Below are 20,467 nucleotides of genomic sequence, written 5' to 3' on the forward strand. Positions count from 1 at the left end.
AAAGGACCAGAGTATTTGACTAGAAAGTATTTCTAGAAAGATAAGAAAGTACCACGCTGTTACCTACTGAGCTATAATAACTTATGCTGTACAGTGTGTACGTGTATACCTGACTCTTCACCTTGCGGGCATTGATTTTTCTTTAAAAAGGTGACTGTCCTTGGGAATCTTATCACCATCTCATCTTTCAAATCAGCAACTTGTCATCAGAGATAAGAAAATAATCCAAAAGAAAGTGATCTAAAGTCGAGTAAATGTTTTAACCCACAATACTATCTTCCCAAGGCTTTATTTTGTGTGTCAGTAGAATACAATGTGGAGTTGTACACAAGTCCACCAAACACACAATTCACCACCAGAAATCAGATGCTTTTTACGCTCCTCCCTGTTTGTGTTCAAAAGCACACATAGACTTTACTCCATGCTGTGTCAGTAAGTTTGTGAGTCTTATAACCCTTTAGGCACAGCTCCTGATGTGTTAGTTTGTTAGTTTGGTGAGAGAAGTTTGTATTCTTCAAAGCATGGATAAAGCGGGCAAGCAAAATCTAACCATTGTTGGAGGGGGTTTGGTAAGTGAACTATAGACTACAAATATGATATATTTGAAAGATTTAATACTACACTTTTGCTTTTGTTTCTCAAAAATAAGCATTTGTATATAAGGGCTGTTGTTAGTGTAGTTTCTCTTATTCATCACAATCCCGAATTAAATTGTAATATAAAAGGTAGAGAAAACACATTGTATACAGTAATGTTTTAATGATCTAGTACATCTCTGCAGTTGTATATGAAAAGGGATTGTACTTTTAGGTACAATGCATTTTATTTGGTGCAGATTAGTGCATCTTCTTTTATGAGAGAATAGTAGAATTCCATTTCCACTGAAAGCAGGCCACATACAAAATACTTCATGGATAAGTCTTGCCATGTTATGGACACTGCATACCTCTGCATGGCTGGGCATTTAACTCTCTGATTGTTGTAATGATTCTGAGGGTTTATCTCTGAAACTCAGGATTTTCACTTTATTCTCAGGGTCTCAAAATTAACTGATACATTCTGAGAGTCACATAGTTTGATGATAAATCCTTCATATTCTACTGTGATTTGAAGTGTTAATATTGGAAAGAGTCTCAGGGTCAGTTATTTAGAATGCTCTCAGGTATGTTTATGTCACCGTGGTTTGCTTGAATATTGTTTCCACATAGAGTCGCACAATATGATTTCATCTCCTACATACAAACAAGCATTTACATGTTTGACCTATGATTTATGGTTTTATCTTGATTTCATGATTAATCAATGAATGCTATACATGAAAAAAAAAATTATATTAATATTGTGGTTTTTGTTTTCAGGTTGGTAGTTTAAATGCATGTTTATTTGCTAAGAAAGGCTTTCATGTTGACCTCTATGAAGCAAGAGAAGGTAAAGACCTACCACTTTGTGACATTTTAGTGTTGCATCCTGGGCCAATTAAATGCAATGGATATTTTATCATGTACACAACCTCTACAAAGACTATTTCAAAAATGGCATTATATCAATCATTTTGATTTCTTCATTTTTTCTATACTGTGTTCATAATATTATCTACTTGGCATTTAATTGTATTTGTAGCTTTGCTACATATGGACCTCTTACACAACTAAGCTAATATACAAGTACAAATCCATGGTCATTTTTTTTCAGGTTAGGAGCCCCATTGCTTTGTAATTGATTTACAAGTTTTAGCTATGTGCAATACTGTTTTTTAGAATAAGCATAATTACAGGGATTTGTAACAAACCACTCTTAGTTGAGGGTGCTGACCTTGAAGTAATATTAACTAAATGTTAAATCCTGGCATTCAGACAACAACCCAAAATGTATTATTATTACTATAATACTCCTTAATTTTTTAAGTTTGGTGAAAGTGGAATAATCTCTAGCCTCACACAAAAACAATTTTGGTAAAAGTGGCAATTTTTCTTAAATTTTTTTTTCCTATATTAAATAATGAATACATAAATAATTTATAGACTGGTTAATTGACAACATTACTTTACAATAACAAGGAAGTACATTTTTGAATTTATATGACCACATAGTAGTTTGGCCTTTGCATTTTTTCTTTAAATTTGCTGCTTATTTAAAAAAAACATGTATTGTCAATGTTTTAAAATAGGCATGCTTTGATTGCTAGCTTTACAGTTGTGATATTTTTTGTGTTTTATTTTTCAAATTAGATATTCGAACTGCTAAAATTGTTAGTGGGCGAAGCATCAATTTAGCACTGTCTTACCGAGGACTACAAGCTCTTAAAGCCGTGGATCTTGAAGACAGGGTACATTGAAATTTTCTGTTTATTATAATTTTTTAAACCATGTTTCAAATGTGGGATTTAGAGTGGTTGTGGCCTTAGTGGGGCCCTATCATACAGATGTGCATGCGTTATAATAACTTCCGAGCTCCACCTCTCCATCAAAGAGATGACAGCAGCCACTTGTGTTTTAGGCAATCCATAAAACAAAAGGTCCATGGCAGGGATATGTCCAGAGGGTGTTTAGGCAGATAAATGGACAGACAGCCTTTGAAATCCATAGCTCAACAATTAGTCAGTACGAGTATCTGTGTGCATTACATAATAATTATTCTGGGGCTCCTTCTGGTCCCATAATAATGTCATCAAGGATATGGGACAGTTGGCATGTTAACCTCATTAGAATTGAGGTTTCTCCTGTGTGCATTCATGGTACTGAAGTATGACATCATATTTTGTCAATGGTGTGTCTAGGATATGCAGGACGAGGTGAAAAAGTAGGCTGTATAATATGTGGTTATACACTGATCCTCCATAACTTAACTACCCTTTCAGGCACAAAGCCTGCCTCTTCAATCCTCCCCTTTGACCTTTTTTTATTGACTTAGAGAAGGGTGAAGGAAATTATCTCAAAGCAAATATAGATCTATTCCTGATATACTACCAGTCCATAGTGATATTATTGTATACATTGACAAAGACTGCTGTATATTTATATATTGTTTCCAGGTTAAAGCTAAGGGCATTCCTATGGTTGCACGGATGATCCATTCATTATCTGGAAAAAAATCTTCAATTCCATATGGAAAGCACAATCAGGTATTTCCCTTTTTCAACCTCGATAATGGAGAATAGCCTAACAGTCTTGGATTCGGTGATTTTGCATCACACTTTGCACACATTGAATTGCAATATTATGATGCCAAAATGATGTGCCCAAGTAGACGTTATGTATAAAGAGACTGTCAGGACATCTGCCCATTGCTGGGACTGTCCCAATTAAGCCAGGATGGGTAGCAACTGTATAGATGCTTTAAGGTAATTTTATAAGTAGGTCATTATAGAAACACATTCTTTATGTAGATCTATGAATTTATTTCACAGAAATCTGAAATGATACATTGATTGATTGTTGGTATCACTACCATTTAAAAATGTAAACATTTATTTGTTTTGCTGCTGGGATCTTCTTTTGCTGCTCTTTAGCAACTTGATTGCTTCCAATGGGTCGCTTTGGAAGTAGTTTATGGTATTTTTTAATACTTTGCTTATGATAGTTGTCTTATGTTTGTTCATCAAGAATGATGAATCCATCAATATGTCTTAGTATTATAAGTATTAGTATGGAAGTTGAAGAAAATTAAGCAAGGAAATATGTTGGTAGCAGGAGACTTTAACTGTTGTGGATATTACCAATGATAAATAAACCTTCAAATATGTGACCCTTGATAAAAGGACCAAGTACCAGACCAACCAATTGGTTAGATTGGTGAAGAAGGCAGGTTTAATAGATATATGGTATGCTTTCCACTCACTAGACAAAGATTATACATATTTCTCTAAGAAACATTGCTCTTATTTGAGAATATATCTATATTTAGGAAATGGGTTAATCATAAGTAAAATTAGAAAAGTGTTAATGTGGAGGAAGCCTGTCACTGGGTGAAATGGGACTTTATGAGTAATACTTTGGAGGCATTTTCTGAATAAGTTTATGGCCCTTTATCATGGCCCTTTATTCAGTTCCAACCACCAGAACAATAGAACTGGGGATCCAATCAGACTGGTTTAAAGTCTCTAATGGAACGAGACAAGGCCACCCCTTATTGACCCTTTTATATCTATTTTCTATTGAATCTTTAGTTAATGAGATCAGGGGCAGCTGTTGAAATCCTGCTGGTGAGACAAAAGTAATATAAGCCTCTATATAGTCTATATAGTCATTACATTGGTTGACCCCAAGTCCTTACTAATTGAATTCCTGCAAGTAATTGAGAAATATAGTATTTCTCTCAAATTATAAAATAAATTAATTTAAGCCTAAAATGTTAAAAGACCTTATAAAATCAGAAATCTCCTGGCTAGGAAGAATAAACATGATAAAATCCTATATTCTTTTTAGATAGGGTTACCTATTCAAGACGATACCCTTGAAAGTCCCAAGTAGCTGGTTAACAATGTGTAACTTTATATGGTTAGGGAAATTAGGTATCACATACCTAATATTCATAGGATAATATTAATATTCATTCAAAGTTCTGATTCCTCCTCTATGGTCAGTTAGCAATAGGTTTAACAAACAGAGGCATGAAAGATCACTTATAATGGAGAGTCTCATGGGGTTTTTGGTACAATTTAAAGAAAGGAAATAATATTCTAGGTAAGATCTTTGATTTCCTTTTCTGTAGATATATAAGACTATATCATTGATGACCTATGCCTTAAAGCATGGGACTACAATGGGATTATTCCTCTGGGGTGCATTCGGTTTCAAATCATTCGGTCAACTCCAACAGGAATTCTTATCTTTTAATAAACAGTACTATAGCTACGTAAGGGTAAAACCCCTTCTCGATAAACACTTGGTGTTTATCCAGACCAAGAAAATGCATTTATTTTCAGTTATTTAACCAGTCATAAATGCGAATTGTCTACAATTCATTAGTAGCTACGAGAACACCCTTAACTTCACTGCTTCTAGGGGATGGGAAATGGATAACTTTCCAATATCTAATTTAGATTGGATTAGGTCCATTCAATGAGTTAATAAGTTCACACACCGTCTAAACCCAGTACAAAGTTGCAAATATATGGTACCTAGTCTCAACAAGAATGGCAAAGATGTACAATGCTGTGGACTAGTAGATAAGGAGTATTTACATATATGGTGGTCCTGTCACAAAACTGGCATAAGGCTAATTAAATCACCTTGCTTGGTTATCAAGACACCATCACCTTTTATTGACTCACTAAAATAACCATTGCCAAGTATTGGAAATCCTCAGAAATTCAATTTCTGCTGGTCATAAATAATCAAGTTTTATACCAAAGAAAAATTTTGAGTGGGATACTGCTGCAGGAAAACTATTGTAATAGGGACAGCAAACTGGATTTAAAAAACTGGACCAAAAAATGGAAGGTCTAAGCCTTAAAACTGAATATAAGACTATCTAAAGTTCCAACCAGAGGGGCTTAATGCCTGCATAAGATGATGACGGATGACTTCTTCTTGAACTAGAACAGCAATGCATTCGAACAATTTGTGAACAATATTACCTGTATGTTTTAAATAAAAACATAAAAAAAATAAAATTTAGTTAAGATCATATAAATGATCACCCAATCAAACATATTATATGTTTATTTTCCATTTTAGTACATTCTATCAGTCGACAGAGCCAATTTAAACAAGGAACTACTAAATGGTAAGTTTTATCTATGTTGTACCTATGTTTTCTTTATTTTTTTTCCTGATATCGTTTAATACTTTTTTCACTGTTGAATTTTTTCTTTTAATAAAGAATACTTTAAAAAAAAATGCATGGTCGCAGCAGCTGTTGTCTGTTCAGTAAGTGGGAATATGGGGAGCAGTACTGTGATATTAGCCAAGAAGGCACTTCCTCCTCACAATACATTCAGCCCTAACAAGAGAAAAAGGTGAGAGGCATTTACAAAAATTGTTACCCCAGAAGGCAGGGGCGTGGCAGCCCATGCACAGGTAGCATCACAGCCTTCTGGAGGGCTAAGAAGGCCAAGTAGCTGAGGCACAGAAACAAGAGGCTGGGCATCTGTGACTCAGCAGAGTGTGACTTGTATGGAAACATTAGCCCCACAGAGATACCCCAGTGATTACACAATCCTTTGGATACCTGCCCCAGGATTTCTGACAGGCTGGGCGTACAGACATTCTGAAACTACGGCCAGGACTGCTACCGATTGGCAAACCAGCCCCAGATGAAGGCAGACTCCGGCTGATCCCTGTGCACAGACACTATGGCCTTAGCTTCGTGTCTCTGTCTTGCTGGACCGATTCCATTCTTGCATGCCCATGTTACCAGTTAGTCTGCATCACCACCCTGTTTATTGCGTAAAAACAGTGTGGGGTGGCGCTGTCTCCCTTGAACATCTGTGTATCTTGGAGAACATTATCCTGCTAAAGCTTCACTTCCGCCTTGGAGCCCCCATCTCAACTTCTTTTTGCAGCACTTCACACTTAAACAGATAGCTGATGCGGAACCTTCTAATGGGGACCTTACCAAGCGATTGAAAACTCTGACTGTAGTCAAAGACATTGCTGTACTGAGCCTAGCTGTTTATACTTAATTCTTATTCTCCCTCCTGATTGCCATTTGCTGCTTGGCTGTTGCAGATCGCCTATTATGCCATGATATGTAAGGAGACACTGGGGGCTACACTTACCACTAAAGGTGTGCATGGACAAGATTGACTTACTTGTTACTTTAAACCTAAATTCCATGCACCAAAAAATAAATAAGTGGTACATTTTAACATAACTGTGTAGTCTAAGTCATTTACGAATACTGCATCTAAAAAAATAACTCAGACACATTAGAAATTAGTATGTGATATTATGTGTGATAACATGTGATAGGTACATGACATTTTTACATAGTAAATATTGTATTCCAATATTAATATTACCTTATGTTAAAGTCTGTGTATTGTAACTTTAGGTACACAGACAACCTATTTTTAGTACACCAATGTATTTATAGCATGCAAATGCATAAGTGACGTTCTAATGGTCTTACATGTTTTTCTTTTCACATTCTGGTCAATTGTGCTGAGCTTTTGCAAGTGTTTACCAGATTCCCACTATATATTTTTGTTCGTAACTTTTATCTGCATTTCAAATCTATAAATATAATTTTACAATATTTATTCCTAGCTGCAGAAAAATATTCTAATGTCACGTTGCACTTTGAACAGAAGTTAACCAACTGCAATGTTGATTCTGGAACAATGACGTTTGTTGGGTAAGCAAACTTTTTTACTTACTTAGGAATGTATTTCAAACATACCCTCACCCACTACACAATAAACTCACCCACTACACAATAATGTTTCCTTAAAACTTTGCGTTGGGGGACAGCAATTTTCTAAAATTTTGTTTTACTTTTTATTTTTTTAACTATTTAAAATATATTGTATCTGCCCCCTTCCCATTGGCCAGCCTTTCCCTGACCATGCATTGCTTATTTTGCTTATTTTGTTTATCCACATGAAAGAAACAAAGGGGTTGGAGCCCATTACATTGTCCAGCTCCTCCATAACTGTGCTTTTTCCTCTCCCGGCCTAATATCTAGTAGCCAAATATCTGTGTCTATCTTGTTCAAATGAATGCCATCTTTCCAGAAATATCTCACATTATCACACTCCAGGTCTGTATGCCCCACCACAGTCCTACCAAAACTTGCGCTAGTGTTCCATGTGAAACATCCTCCCATCTAAGACCCCTGAAACCTAAATCTAGTGCACTCCCAACGGCTGATCTTCTTTATTATGGAGCCCTCCGTCCCCCATCTGGCTGCTTTTGTAGCTCCATCATGCCGCCCCTCCACTTATTGTTTCTTAAGAGTGATATAGGTTTATGTAAAAAAGGCAAATATTTTATATGGGGGTCTGGGCATTTAGAAATGCTAAATAAGCTACATATTTTAAATTCTTGTTTTTACAAAAAGCTGAACATGTCTCTAAAGAAAGAAATAACGTAATGTGTTGTGGGCCATATTTATAGGAATTTGACTTGATAGCATAATAAAACTGTATTGTTTTATAGACACAAGGCCTTTCATTGCAATCACACTTAAACTTGTCTACACATTTTTCGTCAGGAAAACAGGAGAAGAGATTCATATAAAATCAAAATTAATTGTGGGGTGCGATGGAGCCTTTTCTGTTGTCCGAAAGCAATTCATGAGGCGGCCACGGTTCAATTATAGCCATGTGTATATTCCTCATGGTTATAAGGAATTGACAATTCCACCAAAGAGTGGTGAGGTAAGATGCAAATAAAAAGTTCCCTCAATTTTTTATACTTTAAAATATAAGAATATTATGGAAATTATTGTAGAATTACAAAAGTATTAATTCAAAATGCCACAGATAGGAAAAAGTAAAGATGTAGAGGGGAAGTTTATCTATTACTCGACTTTTGAAATTTACATTGGCGTGTACACTGCTGTCATTTCTTCTTCATAAGTGGAAGCATTCAGCACTTATATATATGATCATTGTTGACCCAGAAATCCTTGTGGTTGTGGCAGCACCATGGGATTTCTGGGGAAAAAACATATATACCGTATTTGCTCGATTATAAGACGACCCTGATTATAAGACGACCCCCAAAATCTGAATATTAACTTAGGAAAAAAAGAAAAAGCCTGAATATAAGACGACCCTAAAGGAAAAAAGTTTTACCAGTAAATGTTAAATCATGTAAACTATTTTTTTTAAATAAAAGCTATGATTGAGAAAAATATTTTTTTTGTTTTTATTTCCTTGTATTTTCCAACCTGTCCCCCAGTTACGCACATCTGCCCCCAGGCTTGCCACACCAATATGGCACTGCGGCCCATGATATGCCTTTTAACCCTCTATATGCCACTGTGCCCCATGGTATGCCTTTTGACCCCCTATGTGCCACTCTGCCTCCAGAAATGCCTTATACCCCTATATCCCATTCTGGCATTTAGGGGGTTAAAATGCATATTATGGGGCAGAGTGGCATATAGGGAGGTATAAGGCATTCCAGGAGGCAGAGTGGTATTAAGGGAGTTAAAAGGCATTGTATAGAGCACTCTGCCTCCAGAAATGCCTGATACCCCTATATGCCACTCTGGCATTTAGGGGGTTAAAAGGCATATTATGGGGCAGAGTGGCATATAGGGAGGTATAAGGCATTTCAGGAGGCAGAGTGCTCTATTAAATGCCCCTTTAACACACACTTACCGGTGCTTCCAATTTCCTGCTGTATTGCCGGGGCAGCGGGTTGACGTCTCCTTCCGCTGCAGCCGGAAGGAGGTGGAGTTGGCAGCGGGGGTTTGTCTGCGTCCGTCGCGGATACCTTCCCCGGCTGTCAGAGATCAGAGTTCCCCGCACCGGTGCTGATCTCTGACAGTCGGGGAAGGTATCCACGACGGACGCAGACAACCCCCGCTGCTAGCCACACCTCCTTCCAGCTGCAGCGGACGTTGTCTATGCGGATCGCGTAGACGTCAACCCGCTGCCCCGGCAATACAGCAGGAAGCACCGGTAAGTGTGTGTGGGGGGTGAGACAGGAGGATCCAGGTCCCCTGCAGCGGTGCGAGGGATCTGGATCTTAGTCTCATAATCAGACCTCTATTTGAGGTCTGATTAGAAGACGACCCCGATTAGAAGACGAGGGGTATTTTTCAGAGCATTTGCTCTGAAAAAAACCTTGTCTTATAATCGAGCAAATACGGTATATATTTATTTTTTATATATTTATATATATATTACACACACATATATTACATAACATTACATATTTATATATATAAGTCATATTCTTCTTATTTTTCTTTAAGTTTGCAATGGAAAAAAACTATCTGCATATCTGGCCGAGGAACACATTTATGATGATCGCCCTTCCCAATTTGGTATGCAAATTTATTCTTGATTTAAGAAAATATAATTGTTTTTATGAAAATGTCTATATGTTGTGCAATGCTGGCCAACTCTTTTTATTAGTCATTAGCTTTGTGAAATTATTATCACATGCTCATGCTTCTGTTAATCCAAAAGAATATGTTCAATCCATTTGTGGAACAATAAAGAAAAGGTACTCATTTAATGCTAAACCCGTTGTAGTCAACAGGCTCCTTTGTTGAGAACACAAGAACCAAACAAATGAAACAGAGCGAGAGCAATTGCCCTAGTTTGTAGCTAGTGGGCTGCTGCCAGACTTTATGGGGGTCTTTGAAATCCCACATACAGCCACTGGATTGATCCATATTTAAGCAGGATTTACATCCTAACTAACATACCTGGGTAGTTGGATATAGAACACAAAGTGGGCTAAGTGATACCAGCCTTCCCCTGGAAATAACCCCTGTTGTATATACAGACTAGACAACAATTGGACAGGGTGTCTATAGGATTTTGGGACCCTAATTGATCTTCGATGCAGCTAATAGAAATAATAATTATAACCATAAATTTAACCACTGGTATATCTTAAGTGAAATATGTGTCACACTTGTTCGGATATCTACCCCTTATGTTGTAACAGGCCTCTTAGAGGCCATAGGTATCTGCTTGATCTGCCTGCTAATTCCCTTTGCTGTTTAGGATGTTCTACTTCATAAATACTTCATAATACTTAAGCCATTCTTTGTTTTTTTTCCCCCTTTGCCTTATCTTGCTATAACATATACATTAATGAAGTTCCTGTTAAGGGGTTGTCCACCCCGTTTTTTTCTTTTTATACATAATCATAATCACTTTTTCTGTTTCACCAACATTTTTATAAAAATAAAATGTTTTGTTACAGCTATACAATGTTTTTTTGTATGTGTTGAGGTGTGTTGCCTTGGCTCAATCATCTAGACAAACACACACACAGCACTGCCCTGTAGTTAGCAATAGAATATCCCAGTCTTAATAACCCAGAAGGACCATTTAACTAATTAAGGTCTGTGGAGAAAGGAACTTCATTAGCACAAGCAGGACTTTGTTAGCATTCCCAGAAAGAATCAACTTATGGCGTTTTAACAAAACATCACATGATTGCAACCGTGAACCCAAAATGTGCATTATCAAAATGCATTGAAAACAAACCCAGTTCTAATTAATCTATAGTACTGTCTGCAACATTTTATTTTAAAAACAAATATTTTCCTAAGACTTTCCTTTTAATCATTTGAAACATACATGATATATGTACCGTGTAAATAGTTCTCATAATTTTCATGTATTTAGAGTTCATTGCTTTTTTTATTATGGTTGTTTATTTTGATGCATTTTGTCGTGTTGTCTTGCCGTCTATTGTGAAATGAGTGATATGAAAATTACCAAATTCACACAAAATCGATGACAAGCGATACTGTTTAATGTATAAATGAGGCTGGTGTAATCATTTGAAAGCAAAAACTCACTTTATTTAGGTCTTTAGTCCTTCATTAAAACATCAACAAATAAATAATCAGCAGTGATAGAAGGATGGTACACAAATATATATACAATAGCCAAATGCTTAACGCATTTCGCACACAAAAGCCTCCCAGAAAATGGTGACCAAACACAAATGCATTATATGCAGAAAAACCCAATTACAAAAACCTAAAAAACAAAATAAAACAATGAAAAAAATAATGCAGAACTTTTATTCCCACTAGTGTGTGGATGGCCTCATCAGCAGCCCTAATCATATAGTAATATGCAGTTGTGAAGCATAATGTGTTAAATGGTTATACAATATATGTAAATAATGTATAGGGAATATACATGATGCCAACATAGATAAGAACAAAGGAATAAAAGTACACTATTTTGTTATTTATGGTTATAACTTTGGTTGCATAATAAAGGTCATGGTTTCAATTATATTGTCTTTCAAGAGACGCTATTTAAACACCATATACAGTAACTAGGCAAAATACTGAATATAACCAAATTACTGTATATGAATTCTTGGATGTAAATTTCATTAAACAGAGTATTTTTGTTTTGTTTTCTTTTTATATTTACCTCATATTCAACATGAAATGTTGCATTTTGTCTTTATTCATGAAAAATCTAATTTACAAATCTCTGTTTGACCACTTCAATTATGATTATTCCAATAGGATAAATCATTCACATGCACACTCTTCATGCCATTTGAAGAGTTTGAAAAGATAACCACGGCAGAACAAGTATTGGATTTCTTCAAGACCTACTTTCCAGATTCAATTGAATTAATTGGAGCGTATGTATATTATTGAACATATTACATTACATTTAATTTATAGAGTCGCAGCAGATTCTGGGGCGCTATTAAAATAGGGATAGAGTGGAAATTGTCAATAATGCCAACACTTGTTAAGCCATACTGGTACATATGGAGAAGAGGGCCCTGATCTTGTGATTAGCAAATTATGGAGGAATGTGTTAGAAGATTAGGGACTGCTTTGGTTTGGATGATTTTATAGTAGCAAGGGTGATGTGGAGAAGTCATAACGTAGATATCTCAAAGATGTGGAGATCATATGGTTTTCTTTTAGGATGCAGAATGTGGGTATTAGGAGGATAGATTGTATGTATCTTTGAATAGATGAGTCTTTAGTGAGTAAGGCCACTAAAGGGTCCTGTTCCTCCTACTGCTTAATTTATCACTGTTTTCCAACAGGGCAACATTAGAAAGTTATTAAGCCTAGTTATTGCTTCTCACATTTTCTGCTGGCACACTTAATTTTCACATGACACAAAAAACAGGTACTGTAGGTTGTTGCCATTGAAACTGAAGACACTTCTTAAAAGTCTCTGTATCGTTTTATATATGATTAAAGCTCCAGAGGAAACAATAAAAAACAAACATGCTAAGGTTTATTTGCTTAAAATGGTACAATTAGTGTTTTGGTATGTGGCACAGCAACTTATTTGTAGCATTTTTTTATAAAATAAATTGTTAAATGTATGTATATATGTAGCACAATTATTGACACCCTAGTCAATACTACAGTGCTACCTCATTTTGCAAAGATAACAGCTCTGAGTCTTCTCCTATAATGCCTGATGAGGTTGGAGAATGCATGTCAAGGAATCAGAGACCATTCCTCCATACAGAATCTCTCCAGATCCTTCAAATATTGAGGTCTGTGCTGGTGGACTCTCCTCTTTAGTTCACGTTACAGGCTTTCTATGGGGTTCAAGTGAGAGGACTGGTAGAGCCTTGATTTTATAGTCAGTAAACCATTTTTGTGTTAATTTTGATGGATGTTTTGGATCATTGTCCTGTTGGAAGATCCAACCACGACCCATTTTAAACTTTATGGCAGAGGCAGTCAGGTGTTCACTTAATATATGTTAACATTTGATAGAGTCCATGATCCCATGTATTCTAACAAAATGTCCAGGTAAGCGGAACTACTATATTTAATCGTGGGCATGAGGTACTCTTCCATATGGCTACCTCTCTATTTTGGTTTCATCTAGAGTTTTTAAGTTTTGGGATAAGAGTGGAGACTGTTTTCTCGAAACCCATCCAAACAACTTGTGATGATGTAGGTGATGTCGGATTGTAGATTTGGAAACATTTTGACCCCAAGTTTTTTTAAGTATAAAAACTGGCAAAATATCAGATTTTTTTTTTTTCAAGATTTACCTGCATCAGACCTTACATAGTACGTATAAGACATCAGTTAGTAAGGGAGGAATGTAAGCCAGAATGAAGTGACTTGTATCTTTGTATTTGGGGCTGTCATTATACACACATTACTCTGAACAGTTCTGGTTTTCGCATGGCCTGATTTTTGCGGCAACTATCCAGCAGTGCCTCGTGGCTGCCCTACATTTTTTTGTGGGCAGCAGGGTGCAGTGACCTGCCCAGGGAGGTGAAAAATCAATGAGGTTTGCGCGGCAACAGGTCACAGTTTGCCTCTTTGCGATGCTAGCACCCACTTCTAGGGTTGCCATACTTGCCTCTAGCCACCAAAGGTAAGGGTGGGCCCAGGGTAGAGGACTGCATTGGGAGGCGGGTCCCGCGGGAGCAGGCGGTCAGGCACTGTACCTGCGGGTCGCGGTAGTCCCGCGCAGTCCTGTAAGGCTGCCATCTCGCTGTTCCCTTACAGTGTCTCCTCTCTTACTCCGCCCAGCAAGAGAAGAGACGCTGTGAGGGAGCAACTCCAGGGTAGCCTTGTGGGACTGCGCGGGAAATCTGCAGTTCAGGTAAGGAGGTGGGCTTGATTGGCCACAAATCTGGCGGGAGTGGAACACCCACATTGCGGGAGCGGGCAGGATTGGGCAAAAAAACAGCGGGAGTGGGATTAAAAAAGCAGTCCCGCGCAGGGCTACTGTCTTTTTACCCAATGTTAAGGACAGCCCTGTTCATGTACATTATCCTGTTTATATATATTGTGCGCTTTGATAAATGATTTTAATATCTGATGTTGCAAATCCCATTCATATATTCAATATCAGTTATCATCTGTGAAATAAATGTAATTACAATGCATGCTGTATTTTTGCTGTTTTTTAAAGGGATAAATTAAAGGAAGACTTCTTTTTGCTGCCACCACAAGCCTTGATTTCAGTAAAGTGCTCTTCATTTTGTGTAGAAAACAAGTGTGTTCTAATGGGAGATGCAGCCCATGCAGTTGTGCCCTTCTACGGACAAGGAATGAATGCTGTGAGTTGACCTTTTGATATATTTCAGTAGAATGTACTGTAGCATCAAACTAATATACATACTATAATGTGTATAGATGTGAACAGATACTTACAAAATACATCAATGTGTATATTTATTTTGTCATAATTCAGAGCTATGTCACATTATGATAGAGAAACTTGCAGCTCATGAACAACCTCTGGGACTAAAAATAGACCCAGTTTGGCCAATGCTTGACATGTGTCCCATATGGCAAATTTTGACCTGGGCCAAAGAATGTTTGTCCACAGAAATTTTTCCAGGGTTAGGACAGAAGACCCCCATGGGTGAGGCATAGGCAGGTTGAGGTGGAGCCTGGGTGAGGCTTATATTGGTGGTAGCACCAAAATAATATGGAGCGTTGGCACTTTAATTACTAGACTGTTTAATGATTCTGAATATTTCCTAGAGTGAGGCAAGGGCCTCCTCTTGCCCCCCTGCAGACACCAATGGCACAAAGTCGCATTTGCAGAACAATGTATAGGTAATTGTTTTAAGTGTAATGCAACAATACTTACAATACTTAGATTTCCAGTAAGCTGCATTGTGTTTAACCCATGAGGATCAGCGTTGACTGTTACAAATGCTTCATGTCCTGACATATGAACAGTTTCCAGCAGAAGTACCATATCTGTACAGGTTCAGAAGCAACATTTTTTTTTAAATATATTATTATATATAGGATACATTATTTGTATTCCCAAACAAGATATTAATGAAGTTGGAACTGTAAGCTATATGGTGCATGACTTTACATGTGCATGACTTCACCACCAAACATCAGTTCACCACTGTATATAATAAATAGTAACAAAAACCCCTATATAATTTGTAGAGCTATATTAACTATGAAAAGGCAGGTAATATAAATAGTAAATAGAAATAAATGGAAATAGAAAATGATTTACTATTATTGTATATTTTAACTATATATACCAAAAATAACTAATAACAAGTCTTTGGGAAATAGTACCAGTAATGTAGTACACATTCTTTTCAGTTAAATTTAATTTTTTTCTCATTGGCTTCATATAACTTCAGGATAGATTATGACCCTGAATCGCATCTGTATTTTGCAGGGATTTGAAGACTGTCTCCTGTTTTCTGAATTAATGGAGCAATACAACAACAACTTTGGTAAGTATTTTTAATACCGTATTTTCTGGCGTATAAGACGACTGGGCGTGTAAGATGACCCCCAACTTTTCCAGTTAAAATATAGAGTTTGGGCTATACTCGCTGTATAAGACTACCCCTCTACCCAGTATACAACAACCAGCCAATCACGGCAAGCGATGTACCTTACCGGTGATTGGCTGGTTGTTGTATACAAAGCCTGCTTGGATTGGGTGGGTCAGCTCTCCCTAACATATGCCTGTCCACACACACATGTATAGACATACACTGCCCTCACACACCCCTTCCTTTACACACATATACACGTACACACCAGCTTACAAACACACATATACACATACACTGCCCTTACACACACCTGTCCATACACATACACTGCCCATACACAGACATATACATACATACACTGCCCTTACACACACACATATATATATATATATATATATATATACACACACACCAGCTTACAAACACACAAATACCTACACTGCTCTTACACACACCTGACCATACACATACACTGACCTTACAGACACATATATACACTGCACTTACACCCCTTTCTCCCCATCTCTTACCTTTCTCATCTTCTATCTTCCATCCAGTTGTGGGAGCATGAGGTCTGTGATTTCAGACCTCTGCTTTACTGCTTCCTCATCACTATGCGCTGGCAATTGATGCCGAGCGCCGGGACATGACGTCATCCCCGTGCTCGGCATCAATAGCCGGCGCATAGTGATTAGGGAGCACGGAAGCCGAGGTCTGAAGTGCCAGACCTCGAGCTCCCTAATGTTGGGCTAGTTAGAGGGAGGTCGTTAACTCCCCAACCAGCCATGCTCATCGGGCACCCACTGATCAGGGCTAGTTGGGGAGATCACGATCTTGCACCTACCTCGGCGTGGCCCTGAAGACCGGCCCAGGGGAGGCGGCTTCTCCACTCGCCCCTCCCCTGGAGATAAGCTACAGTTTTAGGGGCTTCGTGGGGAATCGTGATTCTCCAGTCCGGCTCGGTAAGTTTCAGCACCCGGCATATAAGACGACCCCCGACTTTTGAGAAGATTTTCATGGGTTAAAAAGTCATCTTATACGCTGGAAAATACGGTATGTTATTTGTGAAAAACATAATGGATACCCATTATATGATGTATAGTTAGTATTACTACATTGACTTTTATTTACGTCTGTAAATTTGGGCTTCTTGGTTTACCTTGGATAAGTAAGAAAGTCAGACTTTCTATTTCTATATTGTTTGGGGATATAGATATAATCTATATAAAGCATAGTATGCATACAAATTGTGCAGCTAACATACAGTATACAATACATCCTTTCTACAATAAGAGCCCATCTTATAAACTTAATCACAACCAATCATAACATAAACAAAACATATGGTTTTAAAAAAGGTTCCTACACACATATTGTAAAATGTGCATTACAAGTCATAAGAGGGATTATATATTATTTTATGTTTCTGTAAGGTTTTGTAATGTAACAACGCCTCCCTTTGTTTTTTTGTTTAACATCTTAAAATCAATAGCGATATCAAGTCCTGTTTCTACGAAAAAGACATAAGGGAGTAAGTGAGCAGAACTAGCAATCAGGGCCACCTTTCATATTAAATGACAAAAACATACAAAAAACAAGCCCAAAAGTACTTGTCACACTTCTCACCTTCTGACCTTAGTGTGACTTCACAATACTCTGCCAATCTCATAGTAAATGAATGGTGCGGGTCTGGCGAGTGACCCGAAATGGACATGTGCGTCATGATCAGGCCCCCATAATGCATCAAGTGTACTAAAATGTTTTTAATGTGGGAACCCCATGATATAGGTTTATTAACTTTAAAGAACTTTAGCATGTGGGTTTTGGGAAAGTTACAGTACAGCTTAAAGCCAGTGTCCCTATGACTTGTCTGTTCAATAATACCATACCATAGTTCATAGAACTATGTACGGTTGTAAGAAGTTGCCTTTTGCATCTGTCACTTAATAACCTTTAAGTGGTGCCCTAGGGGAGAGGGGTGTAGAATCTAGGAAAAAAATATATGAAGTACATTTAATATATAAAAATTTTTTTTGTAGATATTTGCCTTCCTGAGTTTTCTAGACTAAGAGTGCCGGATGCTCATGCCATTTCAGACTTGGCCATGTACAATTACAAGGAGGTAGGCATGGGAATGTGTTTTAATCAATGTTGTTTTAATTAATTACTTTAAGTATATTAACACATTGTATATCTAAACAGATGCGAGCCCATGTTAATTCGAAGTGGTTCATATTCCGAAAATATGTTGATAATATTCTCAACACCATAATGCCTTCAACTTTTATTCCGTTGTACTCAATGGTAAGTAGATACGTTTTATACTTCTTTTTTGTAAAGGCCTTCAGAGAGCAGGATTCTAGACTAAGTATAAAGTTGCATATTTTCGCCCGGTTACAAGGGAGATCTCTGCTCTATAGCATGCAGTACCAAGCGCATACTTCTGAGAGCAACGCTGGCATATGATGTCATAGCCAATGCTATGTTGGATGTACAGCAGCTGAGGGAAGCCGTCCTATATATGCCTGCATATCTCATCGTGGGGAATATCTATATCGATGAGGACACAGTTTCTCAGAAATAATATCCCCAAAAACCTGCATGACTGTTGGACAGCTACCATGCTTCTCAGAAAGCACTGGTTTCCTAGTAACAGAGTACAAAGAAAGTACAACAGTATACTATCTTCTTAGTTGTATGCCTTAGGTAGTGCCTTATGGACTGAGCTAGCTGCCTAATAAGACTTATTTTGTTGCTTATGTCGCTTTTCAGTAAGGTTATTTTCATGCAGAAATTCAAGAGCCTCTGGTTTTTTGGATGCTATCATTAGTAGACTGTAACCTAATCACTGTGTACTTAAAACTAGATGCTTGTTAGATGCACTTTTTTTCTTATTATTTTAATAGGTAACATTCAGTAGAATAAGATATCATGAAGTTATAAAGCGTTGGAAGTGGCAAAGTAAGGTAAGAAGTAATGAAACATTATAGAAATATGAAAAAAATGAAAAAATGGATATGCCAATTCATAGTTTGTTCTGCTGCTTTCTGTTTTCATTTGAATACTATAGATGTCCAATTCTTTGAGACCACTGCACAGGGGGATAACTAGAAATTAAAGTTCCCCAGTGCAAAAATTGCCCCAGGGCCCACCAAACATCATGAAGCCACATGTCCCACAGTGCCACCTTTTTCCACAAACAGCTTGTGAGTGCCACCTTTGCCCCAAGCAGCTTATGAGTGCCATCCTAACCCTCAAACACTGTCTGTGGCATATTTGTCCCCAAACGGCTTGTCTGTGCCATCATTACCCCCAAACAGCTTTCTGTGCTTTCTTTGCCCCTTGCAACATACACTGTGGCACACATACGTAGACACACTTACACAAATGTACACATCAAATGCTTACACATACACTGAATCATACTCTGAATGCTCCCTCTCACACTATATATACACATTTATGCTTACACACAAACAAAACACATACACATCCATGCTAACACAAACACTTACACACCCGTGTTAACACTTACATACTCATGCTAACACATACTCCATCTCACATCATTTGCTCATACACAAACACATACAGTACACATCTATGCTCACACACAAACTTACACATTCATGCTCAGACATATGAATGCTCTTCATAGAGATTCATGTAAACACACACTTATACATAGACATTCATGCTCATATACACTTTTACATAAACATTCATGCTTACATGGACATTAATGCTCATATACAAACATAAATACTCCCTCGCTCCCACACCCCCTTACTTCCCCTGCATCTTTCGGTGTTAGCATGGGGTCACGTGAAGTCGGAAGAGCCATTTCTGAACAACAGCGGTCACCCCCTAGAGAGATGGGCTCCATTGCCACTGCAACTGAATAATAATCTCTATTAAATACAAAAACCCTTCTGCATTTATAAGTGTGAATATGCATTTGCTTACGTACTGTTAGAAATAAGAATATAAACTCTCTTTCAAATGTGTGCAATAGCTTTAAAAAGGACTTGGTAAATTCATAGGGAGCCTGATTTCTGTATGATTCGGTGCCTGTGCTGGGCAAATCCCTGTGAGCCATTTTTTTCCCCTGCCATTTTATATTTACTGCTGATATGTCCTTTCTCAGTTCCTGATATAAACCGATGATTTTTGTGCTGTTTTAAAATGCGTTCTATGTTCATGCTTTTTATTTTCCATATTCAGGTCATAAACATAGGACTCATAATTTTTGGCACAACCATATCAGTAAGCAGTGCATACATGGTTATAAAGTACCTACCTGCAAGAATAAACAAAGAAACCTTAAGTCAACTGACAGGTCATCTCAAAGGAATCAATTTGCCATCATTGCTCAAACTGAATTTCATGGCCCCTACAGCCACCGTTACAAGTGCCTCCTGTACCATGGACAATTAAGTAGCCTATTTCAGGACTTTTCATGTAACAAAAACTCAGTGGATCATATAAATATCACGTCTTGTATAAACTTCAAATTATACTCCTTTTAGTCAATTTTTGGGAAAGATGTCACAAACCACTGTTTATGCTTCTTGTGTAACGCCACAAAT

The 20,467-nt window shown here is 37.4% G+C and overlaps 1 protein-coding gene across 1 annotated transcript; it reads left to right on the forward strand.

The window, feature by feature from the left end:
• The first annotated feature begins 521 nt into the window (after positions 1-521).
• On the forward strand, positions 522-20,315 carry LOC149283394 (kynurenine 3-monooxygenase-like). The gene is made up of 15 exons (XM_089497624.1): positions 522-569; positions 1,359-1,428; positions 2,229-2,326; positions 3,032-3,121; positions 5,679-5,727; positions 7,212-7,299; positions 8,158-8,323; positions 9,874-9,945; positions 12,133-12,254; positions 14,525-14,672; positions 15,773-15,830; positions 17,918-18,000; positions 18,081-18,182; positions 18,785-18,844; positions 20,103-20,315. The coding sequence occupies exons 1-15, from the start codon at positions 522-524 to the stop codon at positions 20,313-20,315; spliced, it is 1,467 nt and encodes a 488-aa protein (XP_089353750.1).
• The last annotated feature ends 152 nt before the right edge of the window (positions 20,316-20,467 follow it).

Source organism: Sceloporus occidentalis, unplaced genomic scaffold, assembly GCF_023333645.1.
Source record: "Sceloporus occidentalis isolate IW3139 unplaced genomic scaffold, rSceOcc1.0.p SCAF_105, whole genome shotgun sequence".
Lineage (NCBI taxonomy): Eukaryota > Metazoa > Chordata > Lepidosauria > Squamata > Phrynosomatidae > Sceloporus > Sceloporus occidentalis.